Source organism: Corapipo altera, unplaced genomic scaffold (genome assembly GCF_003945725.1).
Source record: "Corapipo altera isolate COAL_440 unplaced genomic scaffold, ASM394572v1 136, whole genome shotgun sequence".
Lineage (NCBI taxonomy): Eukaryota > Metazoa > Chordata > Aves > Passeriformes > Pipridae > Corapipo > Corapipo altera.
Genome location: NW_020885109.1, coordinates 33926 through 58510, shown reverse-complemented (window position 1 = coordinate 58510; position 24585 = coordinate 33926). Strand labels below are relative to the sequence as shown.

The following is a 24585-nucleotide window of genomic DNA, read 5'->3' as shown; positions in this document are numbered from 1 at the left end:
TACCAATCAACACCTGTATGTGCGGTCCAACACAGTGCTTAAACAAAACCAGAGACACAGGGGAGGGGGGCGGGCACGGGCGGCACTCCAAAAATAATAATAATTAAAAAAAAAAAAAAAAGAAAATCAACTTCTCGTCTCTTAATTATGTTCATATAAATATATCAAGGGAGGAGGGCGAGAGGAAGGGAGGGCGGGAGGAGAAGAGGCCCAGGGGGGTGCCCGGTGCCCGCGGGTGCCCTACTGGGAGCTGGCCCGCTCCAGCACCCGCAGGTCGTAGTTCTTTTTGGCCACGCGCAGCTTGAAGCGGCTGAGGGAGTTGTTGAGGCGGAGGGAGGCGTTCTGGGCAGCCAGCGGGCTGGGGAACACGGCCACGATGGTGTATAAGGCAGCGAGGTCACCGTGCCTGCCGTTCTCCGGAGTCCCGCTGTTGTCCCCGCCGCCGCCACCGCCGTCCCCGCGGCGCCCCTGAGTCTCTTTGAGCCACTGGATTTTGGCACCGGCCATGGCGAGCTGGGTGAAGAGCTTGTCGGCCTCCGTCCGTGTGATGCCCTCGGGCAGGTCCGTCACCTCCAGCACCCGGCCCAGCACTGCGGGGAGAGAGGACGAGTCACCGGCCGGGTCCCGGGAGCCCCCCGGGCTGGAGCACCCACCTCTCCCTGGCCCGGGAGTGCTGCGCTGTGCCAAGCTGCCCCCAGGTATTTCTCTAAGTCAGTCACTTCCCCCAGACTGCCCCTGCCTGCTCCCTGCAGTGCCCCAGCCCAATCCCTTCCCGTGCACACAACCTGCTCTGGGAGGAGCTGGGTACTGCCCGGTGTCCCAGGGCTCCAGCGACACCGAGTCCTTCTGGTGTCCTTTGGATGGCCTTGGCTGGGCAGTTCGGGCTCTCCCAGGGGCTCTGCCCTGTTTTCCTACCCCAAACCTCAGGGACCGGGACTGGGAGCCAACCCTGACCCTGGGAGGGAGAATGTCTGCATCCACAGAGGGCAGCAACACGTGGCTGTGCCCTGCCCAGAGGTCCCCAAATCCCTCAGCAGCTCCTGCCCCAGTCCCTGCCTGGTGGTCCCCAAGCCCCTGTGCAGCTCCTGGCTCCAGCCCTGGCTCCAGGCTTAGCAGAGCTGCTGAAGGGATTCTTTGCTAATATTAACGTGGCACAGCCAGGCCATGCCAGGGGCAGGGAGGGCGGCTCTTAAAGGGCCCCCTGTGACCAGCTGCTGGTGGTGACACGGAGGTGACATGGGGGACAGGCCCGAGGCCTCCAGAGGGTCAGTGAGGGCTGCTCCGTTCAGGCTGCGGGTCCCTCCCTCCCCAAGGACCTTGTGGAGACCCCCCGGGTGAGGGACAGGCAGGAACCACTCCCCAAAAACAGCACAGGGTCCTGTGGGATGCTGGTGTGGGCACCTGGAGCCTCCAAACCCTGCGTGTGTGGACAAGAGAGGGCAAAGGGAACTGCCTGAGGGGGTCACTTGCCTACGTCGCTTGTCCCCAGGTCGGTGGACGCCGACTTGAGGGCCTGTCTCTTGCTCCGGTTCCCGTGTTTCATCCCAGTCTGCCCCTTCAAGAGTGAAAAGGGCACCGTGTCACCTCAGGGGACACCGAGGCCTCCCGGGGAGGGGACTGTGCACTCCCGTGGCCCGGCTGTACCTGGTGTGCCGTGTAGCCGGGCTGGTTGTGGAGCAGTGGCGGGGGGCAGAGGGACAGGTTGTACTGCAGCGGTTGGCCCAGCAGCGAGTACCGCCCGTCACCTGCGGGAGGAGACACGTCCGTGGGGACCCGGGAAACGCCGGGGAATTCCCAGGGAATTCCCAGCCCTGGGCTGTCCCCACACACCTTCCCCTTACCTTGTGCCGGGCCCATGGGCCGGGGGAACTGTGTGAGGACAGGGAGGGGGCTCAGCCCCGTGCACACACTGTTGAGGTTGGTGACGGGCGACGGCGTCGGGGACTGGGTGGGGGACGTGATGGGGCTGTTCAGCTGAGTGCTGGCCTGGGGGAGGGACAGTGTCAGAGACCCCCGGTGCTTGTGAGCGCTCCCACAGCCGCGGGGTGACCCCCCACCCATTGCCCAGCCCACCCCGGCAGCCCCAGAGGCTGAGCTGCCTCCTCCCAGTCCCTCCCAGTCTGCCCAGTACCTGAGCACTGGTGTCGGGGTTGTAGAGGTCTCCTGGCTTCTGCCCCCGCTGCTCCAGGCTGTAGTACTTACAGTGGCTCCACTGCACCACGGGGGGGTTCTGGGGGGCCTGGGGGCCGTTGGGGACATTCAGCTGCATCACCACGACACCGGGGCCTGACGGGGACACCCCTGGGGACAGACACAGGCACGTCTGGCCCGGGCTCTGCTGCTGTGGGACTTGGGGCACCTGCCTGTCCCTGCCACTGCACACCCTTCCCTATGATCCCACTCTGGACTCTTCTCCTCTCTGGAAAAGCCCCCCCAGGATCTGCTGGGGATCCCTCTCCTATATGCCATCATACAATGGGGAGTGATGATGTTTAATCCAGGAGAAATGGGAGCAGGGGGGACAAGCTGATGGGTGGCAGCTCAGTGGCTGCTCTGAGGGTCACTGCAGGACTCTGAGCACAGAGCTGGGCACAGAGCTCCAGCATCCCAGCCCAGATCCTGCAGCTCAGCAGGCCCAGAGCTCCACACTCCCAGCCCAGCTCCTGCACCGGCTCACAAGGCCCCACCTTGCTCCCAGTGGCTGGGACAGGGAGCAGGAATCCTGAGGCTCCTCATCCACAATTCTCCCCGCTCTCACCAACCCACAGCCCACCCAGCTCCCTCTGCCACTCCCACCCCGCTGCCCTCCAGGGCAAGGAGATGCCAGGCACAGGCCAGTGCCACCCTGGTGCTGCATCCCAATCATTCTCAGTGGGATTCCCAGCCTCAGGAACCCCCCTGCACAGACACTCCCAGACTTGGCTGCGAAGCGGCAGCTCCACGATCCAAAGGCTGATCCCACCTGGAATCGGCGCCAGCCCTGCCCGTGGCCCCTCGTACCTGAATACTGCTGCTGCATCTGGGGGGGGCTGCAGGGGGCTGGGGACTGTGGCATCTGGTACTGCTCGGAGCCGGGAGGCTGCAGGAACCCCACGGACGGGCTGGGGAGCAGAGAGGGAGCAGATGAGGATGGGGATGGGGAGGGAAAACCCCAGGGTGTCTGTGCAGGTAACTCCCAGCTCCCTCTGTACTGGGATGGCTGGACACACAGGAGCCTCTGGAGAGGGCTGGCATGCTGGGGGCCAGGAAGCCCTGGATCTGGGAGGCAGGACTCAGGGAGGAGCAGCTCCTGTGGTGCTCAACCACCTCCAGCTGCAGGAACAGGACGCTCCCCCCTCCCCTCTCAGCAGGGCGTGGAATCATCCAGTGGAATCATGGAATCCCCTGATTGGAAGGCACCCACAAGGAACATCAAGGCTGTCTCCTGGCCCTGACAGGACACCCCCAAAACTCCCTCTGTGGGCAGCAGCCCCCCCTCTCCCCAGGGCAGGCCAGAGGGGCAGGAGCTGTACCTGGTGCCGTTCTGCTGGGCAGTGGGGATGACGCTGTAGTAGATGGGGACCCCCCCAGCCTGGAGCCCCCCCTGCACAGACTGACTGGCTGGCACGAGCACTGGCTGCTGGAAGGGCTGCTGGACCACGCTCTGGGACTCACTGGCCATGGGAACCTGGGCAGGGAGGAAAGCAGCAGGTTACAGGTCACATGGAGCAAGGAGAACTGGCCCAAGGAGACACCGGCAAGGGGAAGAGATTCCAGGGGGTGTTTTCCTGCCCGGGCAGGGCAGCCCCTCCCAAGCTCTTCTCCCTGTCCTCCTGCTCCAGACGTGCCCCACAGATTCCCACGTGGATGTGCCCTGCCCAAGGTGCTCTCCAAGTGGGTAATCTCCACCTCTGGCTCCAACCCTCAGGCACAGGAACGGGGCACACCCTGCCCACTGGGGTCCCCTCCCAGCCCCCCAAGCTGAGAGCAGCAGGTGCCCACCTGGTACGAAGGCAGCGGCGTGTACTGGACCATCAGGCCTTGCATCTGGCTCCCCATCCCACTTCTCTGGCTGCTGAGGAGCCCGGGGGGCTGTGCCTGCTGCACCCCCATCACGCTCTGCATCTGGCCCCCCATGTTGTTCCTCTGGCTGTTGAGGAGCCCGGGGGGCTGTGCCTGCTGCACCCCCATCACACCTTGGTATGTTTGCTGCTGGTTGGACATCATTGGCTGTAAACCTGCCAGAACAGGGTTTCAATGGAGCAGCTTCCCAGCTGGATGTGGGAAACAGCCCCAGACTTGGGATATAGGGGCTCAAGTCCTGCTCTGCCCCCACCTCCTGCTAAAGAGTGGGGAATGGGCTTCCTTAGGGCAGGTGTAAAAACACCTGAGGGAAGCTCCTGGCTTTAAATCCCCTCAGTGGGGCTTAAATCCACCTCATCCCCGCTCCAACAAGCTGGGAGGAAAGGGAGGGGAAGGATTCAACAGCCTCTACAGGCCAGGATCCAAATTCCCAGCCTAGAGACAGGTCCAGCAAAGAGCGTGAGACGGGGAAGAGCAACCTGGCCCCAGAGAGCACATGGGAGATGCTGAGAGCCACAAAAGCAGCAGAAAAGGGAAAGCTGCCCCCCCTCCCCCCTTCCCACCCCCTTACCTGGCTGCTGGGACTGCTGGGGGAGCTGCTGGGGGCGCTGGGAGCTGTAGGCCACTGGGTGACTGAGGGGTCGGTATTGCTGGCTGGAGTTCGGGTACTGCCCGGGGGGGTAGTAAGAAACCTGAATCTATCAAGGGCAAGAAAACACAGTTGGTGAGAACACAGGAGGGAGGGGATCCAAGAAAGCTGGTCCCCCAGGACCAGTTTTCTCTCTCACCTGGCCTGGCTTCTGCCGAAGGGAACCACCCAGGGCTTTGGCTCCGTGGGGAACCGCAGCCCCTTCCCGCGCCTCCCAGCCTCCTCATCCAAGCCTTTCCCAGCACAGTAGTGCAAGAGCACAGTAGGCACAACTCTCCTCACAGCTCAGGGGACAATCCTAGAGGTCATAAAGCCCTGCAGGACCCCAAAGAGAGCTTAGAGGTGTCAGCCCTGAGTCCGGCCACTGTCCCTCCCCCCACTGAGAGCCGAGAGTGGCCCGGGGGGTGCCCGGGCAGGAGCCTCGTGGGCTCAGAGGGACACAGGGGCAGGGACCATCCTGTGCCTAGCAAGGGAGGGTGAGACCCCGAGCCTGGACCCCTGAGGGTGGATCCATCACCAACGAGCAGCAGACAAAGAGGGGCCCACTCCCCCACAGCCCCTGCCAGCTCTGGGGACGTCCCCTCGTGTCCTTACTTGCTGGGGAGGCTGAATGTAGCCCTGGGGCTGCAGCACCTGCTGAGTGGGGGCCGTGTGCCCCGAGGCGGAGTAGCTGGAGGTGGGAATGGGCTGCCCAGGGGTTGCCATGATGAATCCTGTCTGCTGAGGGTGCTGGGAGATGAGGGATGACTGGAACATCGCCGAGGAGGGATCCGGGGCCTCCGTCGAGCCCTGTCGGCTGAGGCTGATCTGCCCGAAGGGGCTGCTGAGCTCGTCGGCCTGGAGTGGGACAAGGGGAAGGATGGAGGAACAGCATGTGGGCCAACAGCACGTAGCACCCAGCTCTGCTGAGGAGTGCAGAGCCCTGCTCCCTGCTCTGCGAGGAGCTCCCCCAGCACAGGCCCCCGGACACGAGCCACAGGCCCAGAGCAGGATGGGGGGGGACATGCGACCTGCTGGGGGGGCCTAATGCTCAGTGGACACTCAGTGACGCAGGGGGTCCCACGCAGGCAGGGGTGACCCCAGCCCGCAGGCCACGTCCCGTGGGGCACACCATTCCCAAAAGATCCCGGTGGAGACAGCACGGGGGCTGGCTGAGCCCACAGGGCAGCCACGGCTCCCAAACCCCAGCACTGGGCACAAGCATCTATTCCTGGGGAGCTCTGGGCTTGGAATTTGCTTTTCCCAGGCTCTTTGCAAGGCTGCCACTCCGGGATGGGCGGTGCCACAGCCTCAGGAATCCCAGTGCAGCACAGAGCTCCGTGAATCCCAACCCCACGGGGCCGGTGTCCGGGACATACCTGATCAGCACAAGCTCACACAACACAAACACAGCACAGAGCACAACACAGAGCGCAGAAGAGGAACTGGGGTTTATACCAGGTTGTACTGCTGGGGTGGAGAGACTGGCAAGAGGACTTGGGGGCAGGAGCTTGGAGAGTACGGAACAGGCTGCAGCGCCGGGACCGGCTACGACCAGCGGAGAAGGGAGGAGAGGGATCCGAGGGAAAGGGAGGGAGAGGGAAAGGAAGGAAGGAAGGATGAGGAGGAAGGAGAGAAAGAAGGAACAACAAGGTTAGTCAAGTGAGCCAACTGCAAACACACAGAGGGGCAGTGCAGGGGTTGGGAAGCACGGAGACCATTCCGGGGCAGGATCCATCCCGGTTGGACACGGCCCGGCCGGAGGCTCTGCGGAGCCTGGGAGGGGTGGCCTGTCCCAGAGCAGCTCTTGCCTGGCAGGAGCAGTGGCACGAGCTCACGAGGGCCAGCAGCAGCAGCAGGGTCACTTCTCCCCACACAACACTCCCGTCTCTCCCATTTCCAGCAGTCCCTGCAGTGCTCCTTGGCCATTCCTGCTGGGAATGCCTTCCCTGCACGCTCACCTTCCACAGGGACCCCCACTTTGTCACCCTGAGGACCTGCTTTATGACAACTCCTCACTCAAGCCCCACACTTCGTGCTTTGGGCATCGACCCTGTCATGGTCAGTGCTGGAAGGGGGGGGGGGGGGGGCGGCCCCTCTCCTGGTGCTTTTGGGGGCACCCCGGGGAGGGGGGGGGGGGGGGGGGGGGGGGGGGGGGTCAGTCCTTTGACTGAACCTTTGGTGACACTGAAGGGACATGGACATGGGGACAGTGCATTTCCACACCCTTCACCAACACTCAAACACCTGAAATCAGTTTTTCCAGGACCCAAACCATCAGACCAGAAAATACAAACAAAAACACCAGCATGATCCAGTGATCCTGCAGCAGGACAGGGTTTGTCACAGGGGCAGAACAAGTCCATAGGAATGACACCCATGGGTGCTTTCCAGAGGGTTCCACCCCTGGGAACAGCCCAGCAGGCTGTGGAACAGCAAACATCCCTTGGCTTTAACTTGGGGAGGGTCTGGAGGACACACCCAGCTCAGCTCCAGGTCTGCCTCCCCCAGGACATCAGGAGACCAACCATGGGGAGCTCAAACCCAAGGACCAGTCAGGACTGTCCCGAGGGAAACTGGTTCCAGTTTGCCACTTATCCAAAGACTACAGACCCTTTTTCCAAAGGGGCTGCTGGCCCAAGCAGATCAGAAGGGGCTGGGAAGCTGGGATATCCCATGGAATCATTCAGGCACAGCACAGCCCCTGACCTTCCCCCGCTCCGCCACGTGCACGGAGGGACCGTGACCGTGGGGACCCCCAAACCCCAGGGGTGGGCCCAGAGCCCCCCCCCGGGGGTCCTCTGGCCCTGCTCCCCCCGTGCAGTGAGTGACTCACCTGGGACATCATGGGGCTGCTCATGGCCGGCGGCTGCTGGGCAGGGGGGGGGATGCCGGGGGGCTGCGGGGGCGGCGGGGCCGTGCAGGGCAGGAGGCCACGGCTGGGCTGCGAGGACGGGGACTGGCTGCACCCCTCGGGGGCTCCTAGCACCAAACCTGCAACGGGGAGACAGGCACGGAGCATCAGCACCCGGCACACAGAGGCTCGGGGGGATCCGAGGGGGATCTGCCACCCCCGGAGCTTCCAGGGGGTCAGGGGAGCAGGCAGAGGGAGGAGGAACTGCTTTGCCTCTGCTCGCAGCAAAGCGAGGGGCTGACACTGCTGGTGACACTCCCGGGGTGGGACCTCCCTCCTTCCATGGCCAGGGGCACTCACTGACCCTCCAAGGCTGGTCCCGGGATCTCCTCCCCCGCCCCACACAGGGAAGAAGAACCCGGCTGCCAACAGCAGCACCCGCCTGGGGGAGGCTCCTCACCCCCAAACAAGGCAGGGATCCCAAAATCAGGGAGCTGCCAGGTGTGCCCGGGTCAGCTCAGCACCACGGGATCGTGGGAAGGGGCTGGGGAGCTCCAGTCCCAGCTCAGCTCTGGGCATGGACAGCAGCACCAACCTGAGTGCCCAGAGCAGAGAGGGGAGTGTGGGGACCCCATTCCATGGGGACCCCATTCCGTGGCCCCACAGACCCCTCCTCTCTGAGGAAATGGCAAGCTGAAAGCAACCCCTTCCCCTGGCAGGCAAAGCTGGGAAGGAGTGTGATGCACACACTGCTGGCACCCAGCTGGGAAGGGTCTCCTCAGCATTCCAGTCTTACTTCCAGAAATAAAAGGGTTGTGCAACTATTGCTTCGTGCCCAGTAGCTGCTGCTTAACCAGTTCTGCCTCTGATCTCCCACATTTCCACAGCTGATCTCCAGGGATTCTGCTGAGGAGCTCTGTCAGCAGCCACTTGCTGCAAAGGAGGGAATATTCCACTGACAGTTGCCCAGGGGCTGGATGCTGTGATGGGAAAAGAGCCCCCAGGCCCCAGGCACTTCCAATCCCATGGAATAAACATAAGGATATGGAGGAAGGTGGGTTTGGTGTTTTTCTTCCTCAAGTGATAATTCCTTTGCCTGTTTTTTTTTTCTTTCTCCCAGGATGTTTCTAATCATCTGCCCTTATATAAAGCCTGGAAAGCAACTGGCTTCTGTTCCCAGGGGAGACCTGGAGGGAAAATTACAGGAAGAGCCAAAAAGCAGCTCCTCTCTCGCTCTGCTCTGCACACGTTGGGACAGATCTTCAAATAAGTGCTCCCAGCACTCCATGAATCAGTCCTGGAGGTGGCTGGAACACCCAGAGCGAGCACAGCCCTGGCACAATGGGAACAGGATCCTGGGAGACACTGTGGGCACCTCCAAACTGGGGCAGGAAGGTGTGGTTCTGAAGGCTGGGTGCTGGGACACGGGCCAGGAGCCTCTCAAATACATCCTTTTTGGTTGAAAGGACTCATGTAGAGCAGTTATTACCCACGCTCTGCCTCTCCTCCTCAGGAAAAAGACAGTTCCCAAAGATTTGGGACTTGCTGCCGACCAGTGGGACTGGAGGACAGTGGGACAACCCTGGGTTCTGCTCACTGACACATCAGCAGCTCCCCCAGCTGTCACCAGACTAAAATGGGAGCAAAACCTCTGTTGCCCCTTCCACAAACACCCTTCACAAGCAGCAGGTTGAAAATTATGGATTCTGCTCCTCCCTGTCCGAGGGGAGCACAGACATTCCCTGGAACACCCAGGACACACATCCCTTGGGAAGCTGCTGCCAGGAGCAGGTCACCTGTGACACCCCCCAGGAACATCCCCCGTGGGCTCTGCTCCGTGGTACCTGCACAGACAAGGAAGGACTGAGCTGGAGCAGCACAGAGACCTGGGATCCTAATTCCCTTTGGCTCCCAAACCCTTGCACTGCCCCCAGCAGCTCTGGAGCTCAGGCCCAGCTCCAGCTGCTGTTTGCTCCCAGGAGCTCAGTGAATCACTCTGAGAACATCGTGGGCAGATCCCAACTAACAGAGTCCTTGTCTGACAGTTGTCAGATGAGACTAATTGGTGACACCTTTCCCTGCCCTCCTTGGAAAGCAAGGCACAGTGCCAGGAGGTTCACCCTGAGCATCCTCAGGGCTGGGAGGGATTTTGGGAGCAGAAGGGAATGGCGACCCAACTTGGGGCACAGCAGGGGAGAGAAAACTGGGAGTTTGAGTTGCAGGGGCTGGGAGCAAACACTGTCCCTCGTCCCGGGTAACTGAGGGAGGGATGGTGACAAAGCAGGCGATCCATCAGGTGGCACAACCACGCCCAGGCACCGAGATCCTCCTGCTGTGTAACCAGGGCACCACAAGCCCCCGGTTCCCCAGCCCAAATCCTGCGTGCCGGGCGTGCAGGGAAGCTGGACCTGCCTGGAGAAGCGGCTCTGTACCTGCCCGGGACGTCCTGCTGGCAGCGCTGCCCTTGCTGCTCCCGATGCTGTCCCCCCGGGTGAGGATGGAGATGCCACTGAAGCTGCTGGCCTTGGTGACGGGCGGGCGCAGGGCGCGCATGGAGCCGTCCGAGTCGGTGCTGCTCCAGGGCCGCGGCTCCAGCGCCTTCAGCTCGCTCTCGGTGCTGCTCTGGCGGCTGCTCGAGGCCCGGGGGCCCCTGAGGAGACAACGAGTCACTGGGGGCTCGGGGGAAGGGGCAGCAGCAGGGGAGGGGGGACACTGAGCACTGGGGGGGACACTGAGCACTGGGGTGAGGGGACACTGAGCACTGGTGGGGACACTGAGCACTGGTGGGGACACAGCACTGGGTCTGGGACCCTCGGGGTGGGGAGGTCTGACAGCAAACACCCCCCCGGGGCACAGCTCTTTGGGCATCACCATGAAGAGCTGGGGCTGTGGGTGTCCCCTGGCTCCTGACCCCTTCTCCAGCCAGATACAGCCATGGAAGGGGCCCAGCAGGATCAGAGCAGGATCCTGTGCTAAAGCCCTCCCTGTCTCAGAACAGGAGCTTTTAAAGGCCTGGAGACAAGGCTGATGGAGATCTTAGAGACCACTTCCCACCCCAGCCCTTGGGAGGATTTCTGCCCAGCTGGCACAGTTTGCACAGAGCTGTGGCTGTGCCATCCCTGGAAGTGTCCAAGGCCAGGTTGGACGGGGCTTGGAGCAATCTGGGCTAGTGGAAGGTGTCCCTGCCCATGGCAAGGGGTGGAACAGGATGAGTTTTAAGGTCTCTTCTACCCAAACCATTCCAGGATTCTGTGACACTGGAATATTGCTGCACCCAGAGCTGTACCCCCACTGATCACCCTCCCTCAGCCCAGGCTGAGGCCACAGCAGGACTTTAGGGAACATCAGCACAACAATATCCCAAGCAGTGAGCCTGGTTTGTCCCAGGAATGGGTTCCTGGGCTTTCCCTGGGGAGGAATGCTGGGGAATGCCACACTGGAAGAGCTGCTGAGCCCAGCAGCAGCTCCACACAGTTGTAGAGGGGAAAAGAGAGGCTTGGAACTCCTGAGGTGATGTCCTGGGCTGTTGGGAGCATGTGAGAGCCAAAAATCCATCTCTTGGAAGAGCAGTGCAGTGGTTATATCCCTAAAGAGCTCAAAATGGTCCTGAGGCCCACGAATCCTCCCTCTCCCATCCAGGGGAGACCCCAGAGGCAGGTTCTCTGAGCTCTTCAGAGCCTGGGCACCACAGACAGGGAAGCCTCTGGCACAGCCCTGGCTGAGCTCAGCTCCCAGAGCTGCAGCCACATCAGCAACGGGGCTTTTGCCACATTCTGGGTGAGTTTTACTCCAACCCCACAGACTGAGAACTGCTCTCCCTGCCCTGCACACCCCTGCCACAGGCAGACTCCAGACACAGCCCCTGTGACTGTGCTGAGGACACTGGATTTTCCAGGACAGCCTCAGGCAGGTGACAGCCCGAGGAGAGGGACAAAGCTGCTGCTGACCCCTCAGATCCTTCTGTCCTGTCCCACCCAGAGCTGCCTCGTGTCCAGAGCTTTGGCTGGGAAGGCAGAGCACAGCAGGGATGAGACTCTCCCTTTTCATCCCATCCTTTATTCTCAGCCCTCAGCAGCCTCTGGCAGCAGGGTCTGTGCCAGGTGACTCACCAGCCTGACTCCAGCCCTTTCATCCATGGGAAAACTGCTTCCTAAGAACACAGCTGCTCAAACGTGTTCCCAGTGCCCTCAGCAGCTCCTCTGGCTGAGATGGAGCTTGAGCCACTTCACTGCCACCCTTAAGTCATCCAGCCTTGATAATCCAGGATTAGGGACAGCCCTGCCTGATCCTGATGCTGATCTTGGCACTGTAAGGGCAGGGATTTCCTATCCTTTTGGGAGACAGGAGGTGGGATGGTTTGAAAACTGCTGGAATTCCTCCCTGCCATTCCCACCCTCCTTTTTAATTGATGAACCAGCCAAACAATGACTCAAAACTGATGTTGCACAGAAAACACCTTCAGTAACTCCACGGGCATCCACTGATGGGGGGGCTGCTCCAGCAGGACAGGGGGCAAAATAAACCACAGAGAGACCCCTAAAAATCTGCCTCTGTGCAGGAGAGCTACAAGCAAAGCCTTCTGTGGAGAGCCTGCCAGTCAACACCAGAGAAAAGCATCATCTCAGAGCCGTGCAGGGCTCTGGGGACACCCCCAGGTGCTGGGCAGCACTCAGGGCTCTGGGGACACCCCCAGGTGCTGGGCAGCACTCACCTGCTGTCCGTGAGGAATCCATTCTGGCCAGACTGGGAGCACGACCATGGAGGTGGGAAGGGAAGGGAAGGAAAGAAAAGGGAGACTTAGTGGCTCTGAAAGAACGACCCCAGGTGATTTCAAAGGGTGGGGCTGGGACATGGTGTGTATTGTGAGCAGGTACAGGTTGCTCAGGTGTGGTGCTGAGCCTCCTGATCCCTGTGGATCTCCATCCAGGCCCTTGGGAACCTTCCCTGACACCTGCGACCCAGGATCTCTCAAATCTGAGTCCTCCCTCCCCTCCTGCTCTGAGGCAGCTCTGGTGGCACCTTCCTCCATGTGACAATCAGGGCCAGATATTTATTGCCAGGAAAACCAGGCAGTGGGCTCAAGGCCAGCCCAGTCTGATCCATGCTGGTCATCCCTGCCTCTGGAAGGCAGAGGCAAAGCTGGCTGGACACTGAGCAGGAGCCAGGACATCCCACTCTGTGCTGTCCTACAGCCCCTGCCCTAAGCCAGGACTTTGGGCCTGTGCAGGTAAGACAAATCCCTGACCACCCCTGGCTGGAGAGTGAGAGGCACTGAGCACAGGGAAGGTGCATATTTCTCCTGGAAAGGGCCCACATTCCTCCTGGGAAGGCCCAGATTCCTCCTGGGAAGGCAGAGCCCTGCACTGCTGGGCCAGGAGGTGGAAGCTGCAGCACTGGGGAGATGAAGCTGCTGCTCCTTTTGGGTTCAGCAACTGGTTTTCTGGTCATCCCAAAACTGCCACTGCATAAGCCTGTAATCTTTGGGGCAGCAAGGAGCAGAACTGCCTCCTCTGTCACCTCTGCTGCTCCCCAAAATTTTAGGGAAGCTGCAGACTGGGAGCTGTGGGTGTGGCTCCTCTACCCCGACATCTCACACACCTTTGCTGGGAGCTGGAATTCAATGGCAGATCCCAAAACCACTGGGAAATCGGTGGGAAAAGCAACAATGAGATCTGACCTCTCAGCACACTCAAGGCCACCTTCTGCCCCAAAGCTCCGGGAGGTTCCTGGCAGGTGAGGGATCCAAACTCACCTCTCGTGCAAAGATCCGCTCCCTGACCCGCTGATATTCCTCCTCTCGCTCTTCTATGGATTTGCTCCTTCTCCCATCCTGCAAGGGGAGTCTGATCTGAAGGGACAAACACAGCTCAGGGGTCAGCAGTTGCCAGCAGGAGCAGGGGGAGCTGCTGGGAATGTGGAGGTGGACTGTGGTGCCTGGGAGCAGTGACCCAGCCTCTGCACCCACCTGTGTCTAGGGATGAACATCCCACAGGCACCCAGGGATGAACATTCCTGGACATCCATCCACCTCCTGCCTCAAGCACAACCACCCTGCCTGAACTCTGCCTGATCCAGAGGTCTGGAATATCACCCCAGGGAGGAAAGCTAAAGGCCATTGTTTGGAGCACGTGCCAACATTCCTGCTCCCTCATGGGTTCTGAGCTCTGTGCCAACATTCCTGCTCCCTCGTGGGTTCTGAGCTCCGTGGGCAGCTGCAACCCTGAGTGGCACCACAGGGAGACCCCAAACTGGGACTGACTGCAGCAAACAGCTCCTGACCCTGACTGAGACTCAGGAACACATCCCAGAGCACGGGACAGCACTGGGGTGATGGGACTGGGTTTGGATGGGATTTGGGGAAGGAATTCCTCCCTGGGAGGGTGGGCAGGCTCTGGCACAGGTTGCCCCATCCCTGGAAGTGCCCAAGGCCAGGTTGGATGGGGCTTGGAGCAACCTGGGCTAGTGGAAGGTGTCCCTGCCCATGGCCTGGGGTGGGACTGGATGATCTTTAAGGTCTTTTAAAGGAAAGGTGGGGAGAGACACTTGGCAACGCTCAGCTCAGGGCATTTCCAAGGAAACCTTGGCAAAAGGCTTCACCTTAAAGCCTGGCCCAGCCCCCAGATGATTTCAGGGCATGGAGAAGCACCCCCACAGAATCCCCACCAGTTCTTCATCCCTTTCCATGGTATTTGGAAGTTTTCATATTGAGATGCTGCTGCTTGGGTGGGGTGGGAACTCCTATTAAATGCTACTGGAGGAAACCCAGGAGAATTCTGGGAGTTGTTCTCATCTTAGACAGGTCACATCTGACTTTCCCAAGGGATGCAGACCCCCCCCTCACCTGGTTATCATCCCGATCCATGCTGGTGTCATCCCGTTTCAGGATAAACCTCTGTGGGAACTCTGCATTCTTCTCATCCTTGATGTGCTCAGAGAACCTCTGCTCGGGGCTGCAGGAAAACCAGCCCTTGTTAGGAGGGAAGAAACGGGCACAGAACGGGCAGAGATGTTTGGGGTGTGAAATTCCAGCTCTGGCTGATGGCAACGAGAGCTCCTGCCCTTCTCTGGGAACTGTGGAGAGCCAGGGAGGGCTGGAAGGGAAGGATCTTCCCTATTTATTCATTCCATGACCTGATTCTTCTTGAGAGGGGTCCTGCCCTTCTTAGGAGGCAAAAAAGTGTGGTGTGGAACCCAGGAGCATTCCTGGGCTGTGGGGAAGGGAAGGGAGAAGGGAAAGGGAAGAGGGAAAGGGAAGAGGGAAAGGGAAAGGGCAGGCTCCCAAGCCCTTACATTCGTGTGTTACTGGTCTTGTTGATGATGACAGCCTTCCCAGTCTGATCCACGTTGTGGTCCATCCCAAAATAGGCAGCGACCCTGTGCAGCAGCATCCTGTGGTACGAGGTCATCTGAGGGAACTTCTTGAACTGATTGCTGGGAAGAGGCAGGGAGAGGGTTACAATTCCCAGCAGTGTCATATCAGGATGTACAAGAGAACAGGGGATGTTCCCTTCTACCCCTGGGAGCCCAAATTCCTCAGCTCCACATCATAACCCCCTTTTTTGCTCAGCACAAACTCACTTACTTGTTGTCACTAATAAACTCCAGGATCTCCTGTTCCAATTTGAGCAGCATCATTCGATCCCTGGCCAGAAAAGAGAGAGGAAAAGGCCACTTCAGGGACAGTGGAACAGCTTTCCCTGCTCCCAACCCCTCTCCTGCAGCAGAGAAAGTCCCAAGCACCCAGCCCAGGTGACAGCACCGACCTGGCCTCACCCACCCCCAGGGGAATGGGCTGAGACACTCCACGTTTTTCAGACATGCTAAATTAATCACCAGTTTTTTTCAGTTTAAGGTTGTTTTGCTAACAGTGCTTGGCTTTGGAAAGCCTGAATCCCTGCTCTGCTGGAAGCTCCACTGGTGGTGACTCCAGCTTTGCTGTTCCCATGCCAGCTTTTCCCTGGATTCCATGGATTATTGCCACAGCAGCTCCTTTGCAGGTTGGTATTTGACAATCACTTGCAGAACGGGGTTTAACACAATCAAGACTCCTTCACTGCATCCAAACAAGTCATTTTTCTTTCTCTCTCTCTCCATCACACAAAATTCCATGTTTGGAATGAAACAGGATATAAATTACCACTATGCTTTTCATTTCTCCACTGCCCCAGGACTGGTAACTCTCTTGGAATTCCAAGAAGGAAAACACAAACACACTCACAGGTACTGTCTGGAGGTGCTGCAATCCCCCAGGACATGGGAACACCCCTGGACAGGGACACACCCACCCCCAGGAGTGGGAGTCACCCCCTCCATCCCCCTCAGGGAGCTGTTTTACTGCCCAGCACCTACCGTGGGTTTTTTTTCAGTGTATTTACTAAAAATTCATGCAGATCTATTCCGGTGGAGTCTGTGTATTCCTGGCTGGAATCTGAAACAACAACAGCAGCAGAACAAATTAACAAAGCACTGCAACAGCAGAGAGGAAAGGGAAGGAGAAGGGAAGGGAGAAGGAATGGGAAAGGAGAAAGGGGGAAGAAGGGAAGGGGAAGGGCTGTGCCTGTGTGTCTTTACAGGAATGATGTTCCCACATTTCCCAATCTGTCCCAGCAGCACCTGCCCCATCCAAACCAACACCTCCCCAGTTCAAACCAGCACCTGACCTCGAGAGAGCATCTTCCTTGGTGTTTTTTCTTTGTTCTTGTCTTTTTCTTCTTTCTCCACCCCATCTTTCGTGGATTTTTCCTCTTCCTTGTCCGAGGGGCAGCTCACGTGCAGCTGGATGATGTCCTGGAACAGAACAAAACAGGCTGGAGCCCCTCAGACACTCCCTGAGCCTTGGCTGGGGCTGGAGATGTTGGTGGCTGAGAGAAGCCCCATGGGAAGGTCTCAGATCACAGTCAATCCATAAAAATCCATAAGAAAACTCTCTGTGAGAGCAAGCAGAGCTGTCCCTCCCCACCCTCCTCCCAGGGAGCCTTGGGCAGGCTCTGAGGTGCCTCCCCACACACGAGCAGGGGTCCCAGGCACAGCCACTTCCTTCCCAACCAGCTCCTGGGGGAATTTCCTGGCTCTCCGAGGTGCTGGCCCTGGACACAACGTCAATTCGAGCAAGATGTGGATTTTCTGGGCTTCCACACTCCCAAATTTGTCTCATTCTGGGCCTACCTGGGACTCCAGCAGCCCATCCACAAAGGGGCCCGAGGACTCTTCACACACAGCCAAACTCCTGACCAGTTTAAGCTTTGAATTAGACTGGAGAAGGAAAAGAAAGAGGGTGGTTAAGACACCTCAGCCAACACACACCTGAGATCCTGCAGTGACATTCCCAGGCTACTTGTGCAGCCATTCCCAATTAAACTGGTCAATAACAGAATATCCAGGGGTATCCAGGGACACACAATGGCTTGGAATCCCTGAGCAATCAGTTGTTTTCTTCCCTCAGCCTTTGAACCACGCTTTAAGTGAGAGGTTCCCTGCCTTAACTCCTGCACTCTCTGATCTTCAGCCAAAGCAATTCCAGCCTTTCCCCCGTTTCCATGTTGTCCAGCACATGGAAATCCCTGTCCTGAACCATCAGCTGCTCCATGTGGCTTCTGGAGACAGGAAAGGCTTGGGAGCAGCATCCCAAGGCTGGGATCAGGGCTCAGCTCAGGGCTCAACAGCCCAAGGAAGATCAGGATGTCAGGACAGGTCCTACCTTGGCTCTTTTCCTGGCGTGTCCGTGACTCGACGTTCGCCTCTGTGGAGAGAGGAAAGGGGAGGCAGGAAGCTTAACCTGGAAGTTTTCTGCCATTCCCGGGACACAAAGGGGGTTCTAATCCCGTGGATCACGACATGGGGATGGAGCACGAGTGTCCCCAGGGAATATTTCAATTATTCCACTCTGCACAGGGCAGATCCAGCTAAAGGGGCAGGGAGCAGGCTGGGAAGGCTGCACAGTGTGGTGGCCCTGTGGAAAAGCCTCGTGTCCCTTTGGGAAGGGCCGGGAAGCAGCAGGGAAGGGCCCAGTTCTCCTCGTCCACACTCACCTGAGACTCCTGGCGCACGTTGACCTCCTCCCCCCCGTCCTTCTCCACCTCCTCCTTGCTTGGTGACCTGGATACATATTTGGTTTTGTTCACAGATTCCTCAACCACCTTTTTTTCCGATTCCTTCATAATTTCCAGGGACTCCTGTGCCGTGTTGCTGTTGGACATCTTCGGAGCCCTCTGACACAGCGATGGGCACCTGCAGGGGAGGGCACAGGACAGGGAGGGAGTCAGGGGGTGGAGGGAGGTTCTCCCTGGACACCAACTCTTGCACATCCAGGTTGTAACTTCCTCAGAACCCACCTTGTGGGCAGACCCCAGACCAAGTGCTCGTTTGAAGCCCCCCCCACTCAGCCTTTGGGTGCAGCCCCGGTTTGAGGGGACCTGGCAGGAGCTCTGTGGATCTCACCAGGATTTTGGAGACACCAGCAGGGCTGGACAAAGGCCCTGAGGCAGAGAGAGGTCCCCAGCACCACCTGCCAGGCCAGAACCAGGGATGGGACAACCAGGAAAGGGAAAAGTTACTTAAGTCAAGGCTAAGCAGCACCTCAGGGAGTGGGAAATATCCCATGAAATTCATGGGAAAAGGGGGCAGGGAAAGCATCCATCCTCCAGCTGCAGGGGCCTGGCCTCATCCCAGCAGGCTGAGGTGTTCCCAGGGATGCTCCCTGTGCAGGGTGAGGAGTCCCACCCCAGGGAATCCCGCTGTGCTCGGCGCTCCGGCAGGAATTGGGTCAGGAAGGGAAAAGGGAGCACTTGCCTGATGTGCCTCCTTTGGGAGAGTCTGGATTATGCAGGGGGTGAAGGTGGTGAACTCTGCCTCTCCCCTCCCCAAAATACTCCAGAGTGTAGGAAACTCCAGCCTTGTGCCCAGGCTGGGGGCCTAAACAATCCGGGAGGATCTGGAGCAGATTTGGGGAAGGGAAGGAGGAGGTGGCACCGGATCTGTACTCAAATAGAAGAGCAGGTTTTGAACAGCTCATTCCCTTTGCACCACCCACCCTCTAACAAGCTTTTCCCCCCAAGCCAAACACCTCAGCCAAATTTAAGAAGGATAACGGGATCTTCTCCCATCCTGCTGCAATGTAACTCCAGCACCACACAGGGAATATCATCAGATTTTTCCCAGAAACGACAACTCAGAGCCACGGAACTGACATTTATCAGCTGCCCCCTCCTGCTGCAGCTTCCGTGCCCGCCAGGCAGCCTCCAGGAGATCTCCCTGCACACAGAACTCAGGGGAGATCTGTGCTCTGCTGCTTCCCAGAGGAGGATTCCTTGCGGGATGAATGAATCAGCCCCGCTCCCTCGGGCAGCCGTGGGCCGCAACGAGGGGGTGGCAAACACGAGCTGGTGACAGACAGAGGCTTGCAGAGGGTGGGGAAGTTCAGAGGACTCAGGGAAAGGGGGGGGTGGGATTGAGCTGGGCCTCGGGAGAGGAAAAAACGACACGGATGCGACGTCAGGGAAGCCACAAAAATCTGTGTCAGGGAAGAGAAGGAAGCAACGGTGGGAGAAGGTGGAAGGGAGAAGGTGGGTGAGGTGCTGTCGAGCTGAGGGCTGGCAAAGCAACTGGGCCAGCAGTGGCATACTGGGAACGCTGGCCACAGGCCAGGGAGCCTGGACACATTCATATCCTCCTCTGCACTCCAAAAGGGGAACATGGAATTCCACCTCTGCTGCCTTTTCGCCACCCGCAGTTTGCAGCCGCCGAGCCCTGGGAATGCAGCAGGGAATAAAAGCAAGAGAAGTCCCACATTCCCAGCCTGGATGGATCCCACAGCAAATCTGGGAAAGGCAGGAAGCTCCTGCTAAATAAACTCCATTCCTGGCCTTGTTTCTCAGGGAACAGACCCGCTCCTGAGCTAAATGAGGGTGCAAAGGAGACACGTGGCTGCCGGGAGAGGGGCTGCCTACACACAGCTCAGGAGGGGCAGGGTGGAGGGTCTGAGGGGGGGATGGAGGGTCTGAGGTGGCTCAGCCTCTGCCTCTCCCCTTTCAGGGATAAAGAAACAGGTGGTTGAAGGTGGGGGTTGTCCTGCTCTGCTCTGGGGCGGCCTCACCGCCCGTCCCAGGGGCAGCTTCGGGTGCCACAATATAAGAAGGATCTAAAGCTGTTGGAGAGGATCCAAAGGAGGACACAGGGATGGGGAAGGGTCTGGAGGGGCCACACGAGGAGTGGCTGAGGGCACTGGGTTTGTTCATCCCAGTCTGCAGCTCTCCTGAGGGGCAGCTCCAACCTCTGCTCCCTGTGAGCAGGGACAGGAATGAAGGAATGGTTGGAGCTGTGCCAGGGCAGGGTCAGGTTGGATCTCAGGGAAAGGTTTCTACCCCAGAGGCTGGCTGGGCACTGACCAGGCTCCCCAGGGCAGTGGGCACAGCCCCAAGGCTGCCAGAGCTCCAGGAGTGTTTGGACAATGCCCTCAGGGACAGGGTGGCATTGCTGAGGCGTCCTGTGCAGCACCAGGAGTTGGAGTCCATGATCCCTGTGTGTCCCTTCCCACTCAGGATATTCCATGGTTCCAAATATGAGTGGCTTCACCTTCCCAGCCCCTGCCCAAGCCAAGGCCACAGGAACAGTGTCCATGCCACAGCCTTCCCTCCTGGCTTCCAAGACAAGATTCCTGACTCCCTCCCCTCCATTTCCCTTGGATATCAAACAGATCTGGTTTGGCTTTCCCAGACTCCCTCCAAAGGACATTCAACAGGGCCGTGTCCCCACGACAGGGGTTGGATGGGGTGGCCTCTATGGTCCCTCCCAGCCCAAACTTCTCCATGACTTTCCCAGCCCAAACTTCTCCATGACTTTCCCAGCCCAAACTTCTCCATGACTTTCCCACCCCAAACTCCTCCATGACTTTCCCAGCCCCCCAGTGCTGCCCCGTCCCGGGGTCGGGTTTTGGGGGCAGCAGCCCCCACCCCGCTGGGTACCAGTGATGCTCTGGCAAGCAATTCGCTGATTGGCTGCCCGGCAGCCAATGGGAAGCCGAGCTCCATGGCAACGGGCCCTGTTGCCAGGAGCAACAGGGCGGGGGTGACTCAGGTCCCCCCCCAGCGCGGCAGAGGCTGCGGGAAAGGGTTTGCAGGGGGAAAAGTGGGGGCGGTGGGGTGGGGAGGGGGCTGCCGCTCCCTCCGTGCCCGGGGATCATCCCAGAGGCTCCTCCTCGGCCAGGGAGCAGCGGCTGGGACAGTCCCGGCTGTGCCCGGGAGCTCCGGCCACGTGCGACAAGAGGCGGGGAGGGGAGGATTTGCTGAGGCAACCAAAGCTCCCGGAACAGCTCCCCCCTGGGCTCCACTCGGGCAAAACAACTCTGCAGCAGCCCCAGCATCCCAGGGAAAACCTGGAATTCCAACAGGTAAAGAGCCTCTGGAGCTCACTTCCCTTCCCTCCTGTTGGAGAAAGCAGCTCCCAGTCAGAGGGTGAGAAACCCCAAAACCAGCAAGACCCATAAGCTCCAACTTCGAAGCCACCTCTCCCAAACTTTCTCCATTGCTGGAGAAGGATTTAATTCCTTACTAACTTCACAATTCTGACAAAATCCAGCAAAATTCCCAACAGGAGGCCAGACATCTTTGCCCTCACGGAGTCCCAGTGCTTAGTCATGGCTTTAAGTCTTAATCTCCACCCCCACATGACATCAAATTCTGAAACTGTGATGCAGATGGAAGGGTTTGCCTCCAGGTGAAAAGGGGGGGAAAAAACCTTATATAAACAAGGAGACAGGGAATGCAGGTGAGACAGGAGTCTGAGTGAATTCCGTGGAGCATCAGGAGGTTTTGCTGGGGGAACAAATCAAAGCACGAGATAATTTCAGGGGGAATAAAATACTTGGATATTTTGTTACCTCCCTCCACCAAGGTGAGGACTGAACTCAGGAGAGGTGTCAACCTGCTCTCACTGTGTTCCAGGAGTGTGACACAACCAGTGTCAGCACTGCCAAAATGGGATAGCCAGGAATCAAATGCAAAGGTGTAGAAAAGGTGCATAAACACATCCCAGGAGTTAAGTGGTCCTAAGAACCACTTCTCTAAGGCAGGTAGGGTTAAACAGTCTCAGTTCCAGGTTGCTTTGAGCCTGGAGCTCCCAGCACCAGGGGCCACCTCAGCCCTGTCCTCCCCTCGGGTGGGAAAAGGGACATTTTTAGTTTGATGTTAAAAAGGAAGGAAACAGTGATGCTGCTGTTCCTTCCCTTTGATTTTTGGGAGCTGCAGAGATCCAGGCAAGGATCTCTCACCACTTCTTTACAAACTCTGAGGGAGAAAATAAACTATAACAGCAAAAAAACCCCAAACCAAGAGAGTTAAAAAGTGAAGGATCACAGGAACCCCCTGAAACAAACCCTGGAGAAGGAAGGGCTCCTGCTCACCCCCAACTGAGGGCCTGGGGACAGTTCCTGAGGGTCCCTGGGCAGAACCACGGGAGAAAGGGAAGAAATCCAGGATGAGGATCCCCGGCAGAGCTCCCTGCTCCATCTCACCCCACTCCTGCCTTCCCCAGCACGAGCTATTCCTGTATCCATCCAAGGACCAGGGAACTGCTCCGGTGACGTCAAAGCAGTTTCCCAGCAACAATTAATGAGGGCTGTCCACCACAGGGGTTTCCTGAAAAGCGAGCAAGGAATTATCCACCTACTTTGCACAGTGTCAGGATGCAATAGGACAGCATGGAACAGGGATTTCTGTTAACCCTTCCCTGGCTCCCACCGACACGCTCCCGCTCCTTCCAGAGAGCCCCAAGCACAATTCCTTCCGTGGGAATCCATCCATAAGGAAGCACCTCATCAGGTTGGAGGCACCAGGTGACAACCAGGCTCAGGAAAATATGGAAAACAGCTCTTCTCTTGCTGGCACCTGCTCCCATGCCGAGCCTGTGCCAGGCAGGAGCCCCGGCACGAAAAAGCTGGATGAGGGAACGAGGTCTTCCCTCACCTTCCCGAGCCCACCTGCCTGGCAAAGCACATCCCCAGCCTTCACTCATCACCCCAAAAGCACCCCAGCTCCCAGCAGACCTCCATGGGAGGAAGGCACAAGGCAGGGCTGGGGTCTGCATCCCCCTTTCTGCTCTCCAGCTGCTGCTCCCGCTTCTCCCCACGCTGGCAGAGGGCACAGAGACCCCCCTGTCCCTGAGGGGGACACAGCAGAGAATGGCACTTCTCCAGGTGGGATCCAGCCATGGATTGGAACATTGAAAAAAGGAGGAAATGACGATTCAAAATAATAATTAAAAAAAAAAATAAATCGGCTTTATCTGTTGACTGCCAGCGGTGAAAGTTGGGACTGAGTGTGACAGGAGACCCTGAGATCCTGCAGCAGGGTAACCCTGCCTCCATCCCAGGAAAATCTGCTCCCAGCACTAAATGTGGAATGAAGGGAGCATCATTTCCTGGTTTTTAGGCAAAACTGGATGATGGACGTGTGTGAGGAGGAGGAAAAGTCAATGCAGCCTCCTGATTCTGCTAAACCCGACTCAGTGAGAGGTTTAGAATAATTTAAGAATGGGTTTAATGTATATGTGAACACAAGCACCGTCCTACAGAACATCAAATTGCATAAGCCAACCCTAAACGTCACATGGCACAGAGCCAGCTCAGGAGCCAACATTCCTCATCAATTAGCCAGCCCCAAAACAATAAATCCATCAAAATATAAACCAGCAGAAGAGCTGGGGAGAGTCTGTCTCTGCAAAACAAGAGGGACTGCCCAGGAACAAGCTGCAGACACCTGGAGCATAAGGAGAATCCATGAGGCTGTCAGGGGAACTCCTTAATGACACGGCAGAGCACAGGATGCCGGCCGGGGATTCCCTCTCTCCGGGAGGTGCAATCCCAGAGCACGAGAGGAGGAAGAGGAGAGCTCCTCTCACACTCCCAAGTGCTGACCCGGACCCCAGAGCCACATATTCACTTAGTCCAGCTCCATTTTAAATTAACCCCATCCAGCAGCAGAGATCCTGGCACTCACCAGCCGGAGAGGGACCAGTGGCAGGTCCCCACTCCCGAAATGTTCGCCCGCATTTCCGCTGCATTTCGCACCGGGAAGGGGAAAAGTCTCTCGATTGATCTTTCTCGAGCCCCAAATAATTAAAGCCTGGTTCTAAAAATAAACTCACCGTGGTGGTTCTGCACCCTGAGCAGGTCAGCTGTCCCCTGGTTTCAGTGGAGACTCCATGGCCACGACAGGTTCAAGAGGAATTTTGCCGGGATACAAAATCCCCTCCCGGGAAGCCCCCGACCAACGATCCCTGCGGCGGCTCCGAGAGCTCGGGGGCTCCGCCAGGCAGATCCCAGCTGTTCCCAGGGATGGCAGCACAGCTCTGCCAATGGCCACATCCACATCCACACCCCCTCCTGCTCTCCTTCAAATCTTCAATGGAGCTGCCTCCGCGCCGAGCCGCCGTTAAAGACGCAGCGTCGGCCCCAGCAGCCCCGGAACGGGAAGGGACAGGGGGGAACCTGCTGGATGGGGACTGGGATGGGAGTCAGCAGAGTGTCCTGGTTGGCACTGACCAGGCTCCCCAGGGCAGTGGGCACAGCCCCAAGGCTGCCAGAGCTCCAGGAGGGTTCGGACAACGCTCTGAGGGACAGGGTGGGATTGTTGGGGTGTCTGTGCAGGGCCAGGGGTTGGACTGGATGATCCCTGTGGGTCCCTCCCAGCCCAGGATATCCCCTGCTTCTATGAAAGAGGGGATGGCAGATACCACAGGAGGCATCAGAGCCTCCAGAAGGATTCACATGCACAGACAACACCCTGCAGAACACCCCCACCTGCCCCAGGCAGGTCCCTGCTCCGCTCCTGTCTCCGCTGCCACCTCCTTTCTGAGGGGTCACTTCATTCATGGTTTCAATCATTTCTTTTTCTTGCTGAGGCCAAGGAGGATGAGGGGCTTCAGCTGAGCTCGGGCTCTCACTGTGCTGCACAGGGAGCCCCCAGGGCAGCAGTGCCTGTGGCTGCAGCAGCAGCTCCACGATGGCTCAGCAGAGGCCGGGCCGGACTCAGAGTGACTCCCTGTGGCA

At 58.5% G+C, this 24585-nt stretch overlaps 1 protein-coding gene across 4 annotated transcripts; it reads right to left on the bottom strand.

The window, feature by feature from the left end:
• On the bottom strand, positions 1-23972 carry R3HDM2 (R3H domain containing 2). 4 transcript variants are annotated; one of them, XM_027669833.1, is made up of 24 exons: positions 23682-23972; positions 17573-17771; positions 17242-17283; positions 16710-16796; positions 16205-16331; positions 15894-15972; positions 15127-15186; positions 14835-14975; positions 14386-14494; positions 13297-13374; positions 12256-12287; positions 9977-10194; positions 7527-7684; positions 6149-6238; positions 5306-5548; positions 4634-4760; positions 3982-4217; positions 3513-3667; positions 3001-3101; positions 2132-2301; positions 1842-1986; positions 1645-1745; positions 1471-1555; positions 1-590 (listed from the first exon to the last, which is right to left on the bottom strand). In XM_027669833.1, exons 2-24 carry the CDS (start codon positions 17738-17740, stop codon positions 241-243), a joined length of 3102 nt encoding a protein of 1033 aa, XP_027525634.1. In that variant the 5' UTR covers positions 17741-17771; positions 23682-23972; the 3' UTR covers positions 1-240. The 4 variants fall into 4 exon arrangements, with proteins under 4 accessions (XP_027525634.1, XP_027525633.1, XP_027525636.1 ...); XM_027669832.1 differs by having other exon boundaries at positions 13297-13392; positions 23682-23971; XM_027669835.1 differs by lacking the exon at positions 23682-23972 and adding an exon at positions 17982-18028 and having other exon boundaries at positions 13297-13392.
• Between the last annotated feature and the right edge of the window lie 613 nt (positions 23973-24585).